General features: G+C 39.3%; 1 protein-coding gene across 1 annotated transcript in view; it reads left to right on the top strand.

Annotated features, from left to right (window-relative positions):
* Positions 1-13,288, top strand: part of cacna1db (calcium channel, voltage-dependent, L type, alpha 1D subunit, b) — a 131,000-nt gene that overhangs the window by 106,292 nt on the left and 11,420 nt on the right. The window contains 6 exon segments of the mRNA XM_055165889.1: positions 1,974-2,101; positions 2,710-2,806; positions 2,999-3,101; positions 5,321-5,422; positions 9,004-9,140; positions 12,374-12,481. Of these exon segments, the coding sequence (XP_055021864.1) occupies positions 1,974-2,101; positions 2,710-2,806; positions 2,999-3,101; positions 5,321-5,422; positions 9,004-9,140; positions 12,374-12,481 (675 nt within the window).

The following is a 13,288-nucleotide window of genomic DNA, read 5'->3' as shown; positions in this document are numbered from 1 at the left end:
CCCTACACAGTTAAAATCACACTATTTTCACAGGTCTACTAATGACACTAATGATATTATTTGTGTGGCCTCTAACGGACACAGAGATGCAAAATACAATCTCGGGTTATAGCGAAAATAATGAGAAAACTGTATTACTCACATCTCGTAAGGTCCACACTATCCATAGAAATTGTCTTCTGCAAATAATGACATCAAGTCCATAAAACAGTGCTGTTATTCCAGTTTGAAGCGTTCTTTAAAAGTAGAGAGAGTGAGAGTAGTTCCTCACGAGGTGAAGCTGCAGATTTGTGATAGTGACTCCACTTCCTGTGTACTTTATTGCCACTCTTTTATTCTTTTACAAATCACATATCTGAAGTATAGTACCACATTTCACAAATAATAATAACACAAACTTGTATCTAAACTAGAAGTGCAGAAGCTCTGATCTTTTGATCTTAAGAGTCTTAAAGTGATCTGTTTTACTGTTGACAGGAAACAGCTGACGCACTGATATGTCCGAGTCTGACCTGAGCCTGAAAAGTTCTAAATATTTGTCCAAACCTGTTGGACTTCGACTTTCCATACTCTAAACCACATCACACCTCTCCCTGTCGGTGCATGGAGCAGGGCTGTAGGATATGAGAGAAGAAGCAAAAAAAGATGATTACTAGTTCTTAGCAGCACGGTGGCTGAGTGGCTAGCACTCATGCCTCACAGCAAGAAGGTTCTGGGTTCGATCCCTGGGTCGCCCGGGCCTTTCTGTGTGGAGTTTGCATGTTTCTCCCCGTGTCTGGATGGGTTTCCCCCATCAACCCAAAACATGCTACAGGTCTCCATAAACAGTTGATAGCCATGGTCAGTTAAATACAATCAATTCAATCATTGTGTCCTTAGGCAAGACACTTGCCTAGTATGAAAGTGGTGTGTGTGACTGATGGTGGTGGTCGGAGAGACTGATGGCGCCGAGTGGCATGGCAGCCGCGCTTCTGTCAGTGTGCCCCAGGGCAGCTGTGGCTACAATAGTAGCTTACCATCACCAGGTATAGAGTGAATGAATGCTGAATAATGCTCTGTAAAGCGTCTTTGTCTGTAAAAGCGCTATATAAATAAAGACTTACTTACTTATTCCAGTATTTATACTTTGGACTGTAAGAGAACTGTATGTAACCTGTGCTCTTAGACTTAAACAGACTTTATTGACCCACAAGGGAAATTACTTGGACACAGTAGCTCACACATCACAATATATTACAAAATCAAAGAGTAGAATAAAAAAATATATATAAATAAATGTAATAAACTTCTAAATAAGTAGCAATAAAATAGCAAGTGACTGGAATCAATAAGACATAAAGTATATAAATGTATGTACAGTAAGTAAAACAAAAATATTATATTATATTGTAATATAAATACAGTATATCACAGTTATATACAAGAGAAAAAAAAAAGTTAAAAAACTACAATCATGACTGAACCTGTGTTGCCTGCAGATAGAAACACATACAGGTCCTTTAAGTATGTGACAAAACCTGATATCAGCCAGTACTTTTAACACAACAAATCCCACCGATCTGCATTGTAAATGGTTCAGCAACAGACAGTAAATTGTTTTATTAAATGTGCATTATGTAACTTTTTGGTTGGGATGTGCTCTGGATATGTCATTGTTCCACAGTGTGACATTAAGCAGCTCTACTTTACATTTATTCAATTACAGGTGTTTTTTTTTTTCAGTTCAAAAATACCAAGAAAAACAGGCATTCTGACTGTGAGCGGGGTCGCCTCTCCACAGATCTGACCTGTAACTTGGTCTCAGTGAAGATAGAAAGGTTTAATGTCATACTGTGAAACATTCCATACAAAAAAATAACAAAAAAGTACATAGCGGACCCTTCCCGAACTGATCCTAGAAACTATACCCAATATTAGAACATAAAAAATAAATTTATTTTAACACTGTTGAACAATAGGTTTATATGTTTTAGATCATTAACCTGTTTGTGGCCGTCATCATGGACAACTTTGACTACCTGACGCGTGATTGGTCCATTCTGGGACCGCACCACCTGGACGAGTTCAAGAGGATCTGGTCCGAGTACGATCCTGAGGCCAAGTGAGTACTGCACTGTGCACTGTGAGGATGGCTTTCCGGGGATATCAGGCTAAATTTCTCTTTCAAGACTAAAAATCTGAATTACAGTAAAAAAAAAAAAAAGACTCTTGCAAGAGAATGATTCTAAATTCAAGTTATTTGAACATTTTTGCAGTAATGTTATTTACTGTTCTGCATTATAACTCAGATAGCTCAGTTGTTAGAGTCGGCGGATGTGAGGGTCTGTGGTTTGAATCCCCCTCCCGGTGTTGGTAAAGCTGTCAGAACCCCTGTCCTACAACGTTTTGGTGTGATTGTAGCTTCCCCAGATGAATGCTGTTGTTGTGTCCTTGGTCAAGACCCTTAACCCAGTTCACCCCTGTCTGTGTACACTGGTGTAGTTCCTTAACTATTTTAAATGTATAGTGTAATTCTGCTTAATGTTTGAATGAGCTAAATTAATTTTAAGCTATATGTCTTGCATTGTGGCAGAAGGACAGAGTTATAGTTAAATCTAAATTAAAAGTAGTTAAATCTAAACATTGTGCTTGTGTGTGTGTGTGTGTCTGTGTGTCTGTGTGTGTTTGTGTGTGTGCGCGTGTGTCTGTCTGTGTGTGTTTGTTTTTCAGGGGTCGGATCAAACACCTGGACGTGGTGACGTTGCTGCGCAGGATCCAGCCGCCTCTGGGCTTTGGGAAGCTCTGTCCTCACCGCGTGGCCTGTAAGGTCAGTGGCAAAAGACACATATGTTATCTTTAATCAGACATACGCTAACTATCGTTTAATCAGAGCGGCAGTAATGCAACTACACTCTCCAGTCCTGGTTTTGTACATGTAAGTTATAAACCCTGTTGTAATTGGAGCAGAGCAGTGGTGAGCCTGACTCTGTGTGTGTGACCTCGTCTTGTTCCTCTGCAGCGGCTCGTTGCCATGAACATGCCCCTGAACAGTGATGGCACGGTCATGTTTAATGCCACTCTGTTTGCTCTGGTGCGCACGGCTCTCAAGATCAAGACTGAAGGTGAGGATCGTATGAACAGTAGGTCGTACTGTTACTGTACTCACTTACATGGACTCACCCTGTCAAAAGTTTGGACAAGCTTTTTAATTTCTGTTTCTTCTTTATTTCCGTGATTGTTTACTTTCTGGATTCTCATTGAAGCATCGAAACTATGAATAACACATACGGAATGTAGGAAACAAAAATTAATCTCCAAAAAAAAAAGAACACATAAATAAAATAGCCACTCTTTGCTTTGATTACTGCATTGCACTGTGGACTTCATCATGACACTGGGTGGATACTTTGAGGAGCTGAATATAAAATCTAAATATATTTAACTTTTTTTCTTTTCTACTTAAATATGTAGATTTTGCACGGCATAGCCAATCTCTTCAGTGTGAATATAAAATGTAGACACTAGGGTTAGGTGATAATACAGTATTACAGTATACCGCGGTATCAAAAAGTAGCCATGGTATCAGTTTCATTACCCTCATTAAAAAAATCTGCAGCACATAAGGACCTGATATTAAATTATAATTTCTTGATACCTAAATTGAATGAATGTGTGGTTGTAATTTCAATTTAATGTTAACATGATTTAAAAATAGTGTCTATAATGTTTGTTTTAACTGTGTGGGGAGATGACGTTCAATAAGTTTTGTTCCGTTGTTACTTGATGCTCATAATGGAGACCAAGACAAGACCGCAGGTCCGGCTGCAAGCAAGTTGGTCCCAAAAAAAAAATAATAATAATACTAGTACATCTGCAATTTGGCAGCATTTTGGCTTTAGGCCACATTTGTTTATGTTTTACAAAAACTAAACTTAAAACCACATAGCTCATTTGTATAAACTATAAAGCGCTGATATAAACAGCTGTTTCCTTTTGCGCTGATGTGGTTCAGCTTCTGTTGGACTAAAGGACATGACTCAGTGGAATATGTGTTTTTTCTGTGACAGAGGATGTGCTGCTGATGGTGAGTCTGTTGTGTGCGTGTATCATGTTGGAGATGGTTCATGTTAAACTTTTCAGAGATTATAAATCTGCAGGTCATACACACAGACTGCATGGTCAGTGCGGCTTTGTAGCTTACCAAAGTCGTACTAAAACATTTTGGTAATACAGTAATACCATATACCCCAGTAAAATCCTAAGAAGGTTTAACAGTATCAAAATTTGGATACTGCTCAACCCTAATGACACTAGTGAACATAAAGAGAGGGAGAGATACTTCATTGAACAGAGGGAAATTTAAGTTTTGCTGGAGCAACATTTACACTGTTCTTCAGTCGCCTTTGTGTTTCAGTCAAAGTTCTTAGTGCATTTTAACAGGAGGACTGGTCAGGGAGGGTCAGCACATCTGTGTCAGGACAGTTTGAGGAAAAAAAGAGTCAAAAGTCCCTCCTGTGTCCTGCGGATCCAGATGAACACAACAAGAAAGGCCTTGTTTTTTCAGGTTGGTAATGAACTGGTCCATCACCTTAAGGGATTTCCTCTGGTCTTCTATGGTGTAAAAAGTCTGTAGCAACTCTAAAGTCCATAGCTCTCCATGGATACAGGAAAAACAAACAACTCATTTCACAAAATCCAACAGTCCCGTACTTGTGTCCTCTGAACTGCACATGCTTCACTTCTTAGTTGGTTAAATTTCCAAAATATGATGCTAAAAACTGATGCTCAGTGTGAGAGCCAAGCCACAAAAACAGCCAGAGAACACTGAATGAGAGACAGTGTGTCCAAACTTTTGAATTTTTGTCCAAACTTTTTAGTTACATTTTCTTGAAAATAGTATTTGGTTTGCATACTTTTACTCCGATTTGAGTATTATATTTCATAGTGTAACAGTTCTCTTACTTGAATAAAAGTTGTGGTTCTTTTTCCTACTGTAAGTAAGGCTAACAAAAGCTTTTATGTTGAAAGTATGAAATTATCTCAACATTTGTGTGCTCCTTCAGATATTATTTAGATCTTAAATTTTGTATCTGTCCTTTGAAAACACCAGATTTGTGCATTATTTAAAACGTTGTACTATTAATCAACTACAAATTAAAAATCAGATGACAGTTACTCTTTAAGTTACTCTTGAGTAATACTTTTCCCAAATACATGAATAATTTCTTGGACCACTACTTTATTTATTTATTTATTATTTTGAAGTAACTTTGCTTTCACTTGAGTATAAGTAGTTCAAACTAAAGACCCAGGAAGTCAAAGTGTGATCATGTGACCGAAGGAAACCTGGACGAAGCCAATGAGGAGCTGAGGGCCGTCATCAAGAAGATCTGGAAGAGGACCAGCATGAAACTCCTGGACCAAGTGGTGCCCCCTGCAGGCGGTTTGTACAACACACAACTCTAAAACACAACAACAGGTCAACAGTAACTTAGCACCAAAACTCAAACGGTGTCACCAGTGCAGTGTTTTTGATATTAAAGGTGACATATTGGGCAAAAATTGACTTTTTAGAGCTATCAAAGGTGCACTATCTAACTTTTTACAATTAGTTTAGATTAGAAAAGATTATTATTACATTTGTATGTACATTTGTATGTACTTTACATATATTTACATAGCAAGATCAGTTTTAGTTTCTCAACACACAGACAGCTTAAAGGTGCATTATGTAACTTTTTGGTTGGGGGTCCATCACCTTTTTGTTTCTATGGAAATGCCTTTACTCTTCCAGGAATGTTCTACAGTGTGACATTAAACAGATCTACTTTACATTTATCAAATTGCGTGTGGTTTTATAGCTCATAAATTCCTAGAAATACAGGCATTCTGATTATGAGCGGGGTCGCCTCTCCACAGATCTGACCTGTAATTTGGTCTGGTTTGGTCTCCATGAAGATAGAAAGGTTTGATTCCATACTAGCTTTCAGGCTGGCCAGAATGGTGCTGGTTCCCACACCACTTTAACTGGGAACCAAAGTGTTTATCGGTGAATGACCCATGTTCAAACCGTTTAAGTGAATCCAGGGTGTGGATTTACCACCAAATTAAAACAAGGCCGTACAAAAACAGATATCACGGTGAGGAAAGTAACAATCATGAATTGCATCATCGACACCAGCGAGCGTTTGTTCTCTGTATCTGCGCCAATCTCTGCTAAAACATCTGCTGTGGAGAAACATCCTCTATGGAGGCGGCAGTGACACCAAATCCAAAGATGGAAACTCACCACCAAACACATACAGCACATATTTGGTCTCCTCCACTGACTGTTCTTGTCACTTGATTTCTCCACCATGATTCCACACACATCTTTTCTTCGTTTCTTTATTTAACCATGTGTGACCCAGATGAACCTGCTGACTCACTTGGAAAAAATTACTTTTTGGTTCCTCGAATGATCTGATTTTCGGTATGAGCACGTCAGTCGGTTGGAGATTAGGTTCAGGAACCAGCACCAGCACTGACTGTTCTCTGTCTAACTGTGAAACATTCCAGACAATACGATAACATCTCTGTGGAGAAAAGCATTTGACGGACCCTCCACCAGAAAAATTACACAGTGCACCTTTATAAACCTGTGTAATATCCAAAGTCCTGATTATTATTGTCTGTGCCTCGTCTCTGCTATAGTCTCCCTCTCTGCATGTCTTTATGTGTTTCTGTATGTGCACCGTAGTGTAGTTTGGCTGTTGCTTTGTCGCTAACTCTGTTTCTGCTTTTGCTTCTATGCCGAGCTTCTCTTCTTCTGCAGCTCCAGCCTCCGTAGCCCCTGTCAGTCCTCTTCTCTGTAGCGCCCCCTAAGCTCTTTGGGGCAGTCCTGTTTTAGCCGGTGGCATGAACGACTGGCACCTCCGCCCATAGTACAAATAACCAAGGCTCTCTCCAGAAATTAAATACAGAAATCTCTTAAATTACTTTTTCATGCAGAAGATTCCATGTTGTACCTGATTTATTGTAGCTTTACTCATTTTCTTGCTCTTTACCAAATTTCAACAATATTTACTGAATATATTTACTGAAATAGAAGTTCATAATATCTCAAACTCAAGCTGAAAAAGTGTCTGTAGGGTACAACTCACTCATTTTATCTCTAATAACGTTTTCAAGAAATGTAATATCTTTTTTTAAATTTTATGTAGTATCTGTGGATATCTGTGGATTTTATAAATTGCTGAACTGAACAGTATAAGAGTATTTCCTTTCTGAACAGAGCCTTTCAGTTTGAGCTGTTTCAGGTGTTGTAAGAAAAGTGGCTTTACTTTAAATTCTTTAATATATTACATTTTCATAAGCTAGTTCAGGGATCTCCAACCGTTTGCATCCAGTGAGCTACATTTAGAAAATAAAAAGAGCCAGAGAGCTACTCATTTTAGTGATCGCAATAAACTGAGTGGATATAAGAGGGCAAGCCTTAGATGTTTTACAGTTAGATGCCTTTAAAACATTAAACCATTATCCGTTTTATTAGTGTACAAAGTTCAAAATAAAACATTTGCCATGGTAATTAATCAAATTTGAGTTTTTCAATATAATACGTAATTCAGAAATCTGCTGACTCTCGAGCTACAGGTTGGAGACCCCTGACCTAGTTAATTTATCTAAAAATCTATCTCGCAGCTGCCTGAGTGAGAGCAGCAGACCAGAGACGGATTAAAAAAGTAAACAAAGACATTCAAAAATATTACACAGGACTAAGACCTCAGCCTATATCCTCATTTTGGCCTGTACTCTAATCTGATATATGTTTTAGTCAGTTCTGAAATATAAATAGAATTCTTTCTCCACCGGTGTTTTTACATTAGTCAACATTTATATTTGAAATAAGAGTTCTAAACACTAATCTACAGAGCTCAAAACTGAGAATAGTCACCACATGATTGAAAAAGCCACATTTCCTATAGGCCTGGAGCTTTACTCCATTTCCCCTCTGAGTTTTGTGTGTCTGAGACACACTCCTCTGCATGTGTGTGCTATGGGGAAAAGCTGCTTATGCATGTGCTTTAGTTAGTCCAGTCTACTCTGCTGTTTGTTGTTTTGGTCGGTTCCCAAGGTTTATCTTAAATGCTTTATCTGGTTTATCTGCTTCCTGTGAAAATAAGTGTGACTGTTTTTCACATGGGAAATGACGCCTCTACACATCTCAGAGTGATAAGGCACAAAGATACACGAGCAGATACTGTCTCCTGTGATGTGTTTCTCATGAGCTCATTTTGACTTTTAGATCCACACTGATAGTGAAGTTAAAGGGCATTTGTAGTCCTTGTAGAGCCTGTGGTTGCTTGATGCTCTGTTCATTTGTAGTCCTTGTAGAGTCCCTGTTAGCTTGATACTCTGGTCATTTGTAGTCCTTGTAGAGCCCCCTGTTAGCTTGATACTCTGGTCATTTGTAGTCCTTATAGAGCCCCTGTTAGCTTGATACTCTGGTCATTTGTAGTCCTTGTAGAGCCTGTGGTTGCTTGATGCTCTGGTCATTTGTAGTCCTTGTAGAGCCCCTGTTAGCTTGATACTCTGGTCATTTGTAGTCCTTGTAGAGCCTGTGGTTGCTTGATGCTCTGGTCATTTGTAGTCCTTATAGAGCCCCTGTTAGCTTGATACTCTGGTCATTTGTAGTCCTTGTAGAGCCTGTGGTTGCTTGACACTCTGGTCATTTGTAGTCCTTATAGAGCCCCTGTTAGCTTGATACTCTGGTCATTTGTAGTCCTTGTAGAGCCCCTGTTAGCTTGATACTCTGGTCATTTGTAGTCCTTGTAGAGCCTGTGGTTGCTTGATGCTCTGGTAATTTGTAGTCCTCTAGAGCCTGTGATAGCTGAGAATGTATGGTCATTTGTAGTCCTTGTAGAGCCTGTGTTAGCTTGATGCTGTGTTGATTTGTAGTCCCTGTGCTAGCATGTATGTTACCTGGGCTCGTGTGTAGTCTAGTAGAGTTCGGGTCTTGACAGGAGCCGGGTGTGTGTGTCTCAGATGACGAGGTGACTGTGGGGAAGTTCTATGCCACCTTCCTGATACAGGACTACTTCAGAAAGTTCAAGAGGCGCAAGGAGCAAGGGCTGGTGGGACGGCGCTCCTGGGACCGGATCAACACCACCATGGCTCTGCAGGTACCACACTTCTGAACACAACGTCAGGATACTTGATTTTGTACATAAACCAGATTTTCAATATTCAAACTGGGACAGACGCGGGTTGGGACGGTCAGTAGTGATGGCGAGATGAAGCCCCATGAAGAACTGACGCGTTCCATCCATTGGCTCGACTCTTGAGCCGATGCTTCAAGGTGCTTCATTTGCTCCACTGCGCCATCAAGTGGCCAAAAAATGTATAACAGGCAGAGTGAAAATAGAACAGTCAACATGATCATTGTGATTCTGTTGGAAAGATTTATACTGAACAAATGAATGATTAAATATTTGAATGTTTGTGGTTTCAACATAAAGTGTGAATTTATAGGTGAGTTTCAGCTGACGTCATTGTTATTAAAAGCCCGCGTTGCATGCTGGGAAATATTTTGGTCGGAGGCAAGAAGCACATTAGCGGTCAAACACAGTGCACGGAAGAAGGAAAATGTCTTTTTCGTATTCTGAGTGAAAAGAACCGCTAACGGTGAATTAAACGGCTTTCAAACATTCCCAGAGCAAACGTAGAAGATCCTAGCAAACCGTGGACTCCAACAAGTTCAACAACACATCGAGACTCTTGGAGGTTTTCATCTTTTCTGCTGTGAATGACCCAGGAGTTTCCACCAAGTCATTATGGATATCGCCGTAGTGAATATTTGTCCAGGTAGTTGGCGATTCTGACCAGAAATTTGTTTTGGTCCACCTTTTGTAGGGGTTGAAAAGGGTGATTTGGCGTCCATCGATGTTTATGACCAATTTCTGGTCAAATCGTCTTCGGTCCTCTGCCGTTAGAGTGGATAAATAACCAGGATCAATACCCTTTACGTGCTTTCTCGCTCCGTCCGTCATGTTGAATTAGTGTTTATTGCTGCCGACCAAAATAATTCCCAGTATGCAACGCGCGCTTTTGTCAACAATGAAACTCGCCTATTCACATGGAGTCTGTGTTCATGATATAATTGTTGGGTTAAAAGAAAAAGTAGACACTTCACCTGATTTTTTTATTTTTTTTTATTTTTACAAGAAATATATTAGATCAGGGAAAATTTGTGTATTTAGTAATATTGTTTATTTAATGATGTCATTATTACTATATATTTTATTAGGAGATATCAGCTCAAAATGTTCCCAAACAGGATATTCTTTTTCTTGCTGGCTCCAGTCAAATTTTGTAGGATTTGTTCTTTTCCAGTTAAGAAAAAGTTTTGTGAATGCGAAAAATTTTCAGAAGAAAACCTTAAGTACTAATTTGCTTGTAAGAATGTTTCATGAATGAGGCCCAAAGGTTTTGATTAAGTCTGATGTGACAGAGGACACGTGACTCAAAAATGTATGTTCACTCTGGACAAAAAACGTCTTTTTCATGAAATCCCTCCTGATGATGGTCCACATTAGACATGATAAAAATAATAATATTCTAAAAGTGAATGCTTTTTTCAGCTATGGATGAGTTCTGTGGCAGAAAACTGAGGCAGGAATTTGAAAGGGCCCATATTACTTTATTTTCTGATCTATGTTTTAATGTTGGTAATGCTTAATATATAAACCTTTAAAGAACACATATTTACATTTTTTACCTTTTTAACTGTTATACCATTGTTCTTCATCAAAAATATACCTGGAGTTGTATTTACTTTCATTCACATTTGTTTCATTAATCCATTAAACCAAGGTAATCTTCTCTGGGCAGTTTGAATTTTGCCAGTTTAGTTTTGTCATAGACAAAACTCCTGACTTTTCCTACGCTCAACCTACTCAAATCATGGTCAGATTGTGTTCATGGGGATGCAGACTTAATTGTTAATCCACATTTTATTATTTTAATCTAGAAAATGAAAGCAACCTCAAGTTTAAAAGGACAATAAAAGGGAAATAAAGTCACAATTATAGCATGTGTTCTTTAAAATAAACGCAACAATGAGCTAAAACTAAAACTGTCTAAAACCTCCTCTGGACATCACATTGTCACACAGAAGATAAAATAAACTCGAGTTTCAGCAAATAATAAGAAATATATTTTTATGAAGCTCATTAAAGTCAGATTTGTTTAACACCACATTATTGGATTATTAGTGCTCAGTGTTGGGAGTAACGCGTTATAAAAGTAACAAATTACTGTAATGCGTTGCTTTTTGCTGTAACACAGTAATGTAAGGTATTACAGGGAAAAAAATTATAATATTTTACTCGGTACAAATGTCAGTATCGCATGTTACAATACTTTTTTAACCTGGATTGAAGTGGTGGTTTCTTCATACAAATTCGCTAAAATCACTGCGATATCAGCAGCAATGAAAGACACCTTGTCTGCAAAGCGCTTCCTAGTTCTAGTCCAAGATTAGTCCTGGTTTGGTCCTGGTTTAGTTCTGGTTTAGTCCTTGTTTAGACCTGGTTTAGACCTAGGTCAGTTCTGGTTTAGTCCTGGTTCAGTTCTGGTTTAGTCCTGGTTTAAATCTAGTTTATACCTGGTTTAGGCCTGAGATCGGTCCTGGTTCAGTCCTGGTTCAGCTCTGGTTTAGTCCTGGTTTATACCTGGTTTAGTCCTGAGTTCAGTCCCAGTTTAGTCCTGGTTCAGTCCTGGTTCAGCTCTGGTTTAGTCCTGGTCTAGACCTGGTTCAGTCCTGGTTTAGTCCTGGTTTGGTCCTGGTTTAGATCTAGTTTATACCTGGTTTAGTCCTGAGATCAGTCCTGAGATCGGTCCTGGTTCAGTCCTGGTTTAGACCTGGTTTTGTCGTGGTTCAGTCCTGGTTCAGCTGTGGTTTAGTCCTGGTCTAGACCTGGTTCAGTCCTGGTTTAGTCATGGTTCAGTTCTGGTTTAGATTTGGTTTAGCCCTGGTTTAGTCATGGTTTAGTCCTGGCTCAGTTCTGGTTTAGTCCTGGTTTAGTTCTGGTTTAGTCCATATACGATGCAAATGTTCAGCATCTTTGCTCAGTTATTTTGGTGAGAGTAACTTAAAAGTAATACAATAGTAATGTAATGCCTTACATTTTAAATACAGTAATATTGTATATTACTATATAATATTAATATTAATATTAATATTAAGTAATATTAATATTACTTTGAAATAACAGTAATAAGTCATAAATCATGCAAAACAGTCTCAAAGTACCTTGCCCAACAGAGTTAGTGCTGTGCTCCATCATTATTTTCTGTATAAAGTGTTGAATTGTTGGATAAAAACTCAAATCTGTGAGTGTGTTGTGGTGTCCAGGCTGGTCTGCGCACGCTTCACGACATCGGGCCTGAGATCCGCAGAGCCATATCATGTGACCTGCAGGAGGAGGGGCTGGTGGACGAGGAGGACGAGGACATCTACAGGGTATGCTTTTGGATTGTTTAGAACAGGGGTCTCAAACTCAAATTACCTGGGGGCCACATTAGATAAAGTCTGAGTGAGGCTGGGCCACATTGAGTATTCGATAAATAGCGGTTGCACGGGAAAAAAGAGAGAGAAAGAACAACATGCAACACACTTTCTTAATCTTTAATAACAGTTCAGAACATGAAAATGTATTCAGAACGTAAGTTTAAACTAATACATCTACTCTTCTTTTGCCTACTCCTTGCTGGTTGAAACCTGGCTACGCTTCATCTTGCACAGCTGAGAGATATTTGGTTTGCAGGAGGAAGCAGATCCTCAGGATAGATTGAAGATGTTCATCAGTGAGCCTTGACCTGTAATAGGTGCTTTCACACCGACAGTATTTGGTGCGCACCAAACGGTCCATTTGAACCAAAAGTGGTTAGTTCGGTTCGTTTGCGTTGGTGTGAAAGCGTCAATCGGACTCGGTTTGCTTGAATCCGCACCAAATGACCAACTTTGGTGCGGTTCCTCTGGTGTGAACGCGAACCCGCGTCCAAACCATAGACAGCAGGTCCAAACAAACTATTCGAAATGCATCATGGAAGAAATAAAGACGCGCTGTATGACTCCAGCGCAGTAACAGATTGTTGTCCAGATACAGCCGCGATTCAGTTTCGAATTATTTTACCAACAATGGCCAATACAGAGAATGTAACACACGAAGATCAGAGCAAGTACCAGTGTGCGAACGTGTGGCTCCAGAGTGAGTCAAAATTGGGGGTGTGTACTTCTGTTCAGCACCTGCACAGAAGTCCCGGTGTT

Source organism: Boleophthalmus pectinirostris, unplaced genomic scaffold (genome assembly GCF_026225935.1).
Source record: "Boleophthalmus pectinirostris isolate CB_2022bp ecotype Guang Dong unplaced genomic scaffold, ASM2622593v1 HiC_scaffold_8, whole genome shotgun sequence".
Lineage (NCBI taxonomy): Eukaryota > Metazoa > Chordata > Actinopteri > Gobiiformes > Gobiidae > Boleophthalmus > Boleophthalmus pectinirostris.
This window is presented reverse-complemented; position numbering and strand designations above follow the sequence as displayed.